Source organism: Merops nubicus, unplaced genomic scaffold, assembly GCF_000691845.1.
Source record: "Merops nubicus isolate BGI_N331 unplaced genomic scaffold, ASM69184v1 scaffold36412, whole genome shotgun sequence".
NCBI lineage: Eukaryota > Metazoa > Chordata > Aves > Coraciiformes > Meropidae > Merops > Merops nubicus.
In genome coordinates this window covers 358-3,163 of record NW_008594913.1, presented here as the reverse complement: position 1 = coordinate 3,163, position 2,806 = coordinate 358, and the positions used below count along the sequence as shown (strand labels likewise).

Genomic DNA, 2,806 nt, shown 5'->3' with positions numbered 1-2,806 from the left:
ATTCTCCTGGAAGCTTATCACTCCAGGCTCTTGGTTAGCGGTCACTCTCTGGGCTCACCTCAGGGCAGTTTTCAGTAAAGATCAGCAGCACATGACAGGTATGACTTCATACTACACTAGTCTGAGGACCTACATGAACCTTGCTAAATGGTTTCAGGGAACAACTGGCCAGTTTAGCTGACAGCATACATCAATCTGTGAGGTCTTGTACTGTGCTTTGAGGCTGCTCCTTCAGCTGTACTGTGCTTGCACACAGTGTTCCACCATGAATGGCTGTTGCTGTATGCGTGAAACAACAACGTACACAGCCACAGACAACAGGACCCCTCTCTGCTGGGGAGCAGAAGATCAAACCCCACATCACTTTGTTATGAGACTTCATGACAATGAGGCACTAGGAGCCAAAGCTGCTGTGCTGGGCGGCAGTCTGGATCAAACTGATGGATTGTTGCAAAGAAGGATTACGAAGCGGTGTTGGTCTGGCTTATCTATCCAAGCTTTGCAAAGCACATTGAAAGCTTGCTGTCTCTAGCAGACTGAGCCTTTTCAAATGTTTTCCCAGTGACCTGGCACCAGGATGTCCAAAGACCTCCAGGGCAACTCCACCTCCTACGGTGCAAACCAACACAGCAAGTGCCTTCAGAAAGCCTGCCCCACACCCAGCAGCTCTGCTGAGCCTCATGGGCTTGTGCTTCACAGACTGGCCAAAGCAAACAGGTCACAGGCAACCTCATTAGAAAAGCCTGCTGTCCTCCATCAGAATGAGGAGTCAGGCCCCTTGCATTTGTTATTTAAAGCTTACAAAGCACTCTGGTGGGGTTCAAGAGCCCCACTGATGCAGACTGCAGCGCTCTGAAGAGCTGCAGCGGGGCAGCTGGTTAACTCTTCCCCCTGGAGCCCGAGGATCGAGGGTGAGCCCTTGATCACGGTGTGTGATGGGACAATGCAAAACATTCTGGTGGACAGCACAGGCAGCCTGCTGAGAGGCCTCTCCCACCCAGCATGGAAGAGGAAGGTAAAGTGATCCCTCAGCACTCCCCATGGCATTCAACTGCATTTCACTAAAACCTGCCACTGTGGGGCCAAGCAGAAAAGGGAAGAGGATACTCTGGTTTTAGCACATGGGCAAGACAATGTCTGTTTGGAGAGCCTCACGAAAGCCAAGTATTCCTTTCTCTGATGCAGACAGGGGTGTGAGCGTTAGAGGAGGCAGGGCAGGATACTGTCCACATGTTGTCTCCTGTCTCTTGCACTGACTGCAACCTTTGCAGGATTTTTCCAGAGCAAAGCAAAACAGTAATGATTACTGCATCAAGGTACTCCTGGTCTTCTGGGACACCTTTCAAAACTTCTTTAGCTTACCTTTTTATCTTGAAAACACTATGTAATAATCTTTTTCCTCATTATTTCTTTCTTGTACAGAAACGGAAGTACAAGCAAGATAATATTCACAAAAGACAAAGCTGAGAGGGTGAAGTCCTGAGAAGGTTGCAGAACTTCCCACTGGAATCTGGCTGTTGGGAACAGTCTTCCAAGTAGCACTAACCCAGGACTCTGCAACTCTGAGTACCAAAACAAAGTACAAAAGTACGTACCTGTACCTCTCCTCCTGCAGAGTCTGCATTATTAGTGAGTAATCCCTCTGATAGCGAACCTTAAGGTCCTCAAATGATTCTTCCAGTCTTGCCTGTGTCTCTCGAATTTCTTGAATCTCATGCAGTACTGCATCAAACCCTGAGCTCTGCATATCCAGAGTGTTTGTTTTGGAGCTAGAAGCTCCCACAGGGCCCCCTGTTGTGCTGTTGGCTCCCACTGAACCTGACGTGGCACTGGAGCAATCCTCTTCACTGCCATATTTTGGGCTTGACTGAAAGTTCTGAATAACACCTAGAGCCTTGCCTCCTGTCCCATCTTCTTGGCCTTCTTCTAAGGAGTCTTTCAGGTTAGCAATGTTGTCTGCACTCCCAAACTTGTTCCTTATGAGGGAGGCAATCTCCCGGGGCTTGGAAACCACAGCTCCTGCTGCTGAATGTGTGGCTTGAGAGAAACTGGAAAGCCCACCTTTTACGCTGTCTACTACTCCTTCACTGAAGCCTGTGACTTTTGCTCCAACATCTTTCAAACCCTGATGCATATCCCTGAAGACGTCCTTCGTCTGCCGAGGGATCCCATTCTGTTCAATCTCTCGCAGCTTTCGATGGTAATGTTCTAGTTTCTTCTGCAGCTGCAAGATGGTCTGGGCTGACTTTTGATTTTTCTTCTCAAACACTTGCTTAATGCGGGCGGTCTGCTGCTTGTCTGCATTGTTGGCCAGTTTCAGGTACTCTGCCACATTGTCATCTCGAGCCGTTTGTTCAATTTTGATCTGTTCTGTCAACTTCAGGATCTTCTGCTGTAGATGTGTGATAGCCACTTTCGTACGCTGAGGATCAGGGGTCCCATCAACAGAGTCTGCATTGATGCTGCCATCGGTGCTCGAGGCCACTGCACTGGAAGTCTGCGCTAGGCTGCTGACATCCAATCGCTCAATCTAGGCAAGGAGAGGGAGAGAAGTGTAAGAACTAATCAATCACTTTGCTAATATAAAACCTTTCTTTCTAAGCGCCAACCAATTTCACAAGAGGACGTAATTCTGCAAAAGTGCACCTTTTTTCATCTGGCCAGGGTACTCTAACAATAAATTGAACTTTGTGTGCTTTACAGGTGTCTAGTAAAAGCTAGAAAAAAGCAAAATTCCTCATACTTACGCCAACTTAATGGCCTCAAACAACTGAAAACTCAAGCACAGAACAAGACAGGGCACCCA

The 2,806-nt window shown here is 48.0% G+C and overlaps 1 protein-coding gene across 1 annotated transcript; it reads right to left on the bottom strand.

The window, feature by feature from the left end:
• Positions 1-1,595: 1,595 nt before the first annotated feature.
• Positions 1,596-2,530, bottom strand: TMCC1 (transmembrane and coiled-coil domain family 1; the record flags this gene model as incomplete). Its single annotated transcript, XM_008935906.1, has 1 exon — positions 1,596-2,530. A coding segment is annotated over one exon (935 nt), but the record flags the coding sequence as incomplete, so codon positions are not given.
• Between the last annotated feature and the right edge of the window lie 276 nt (positions 2,531-2,806).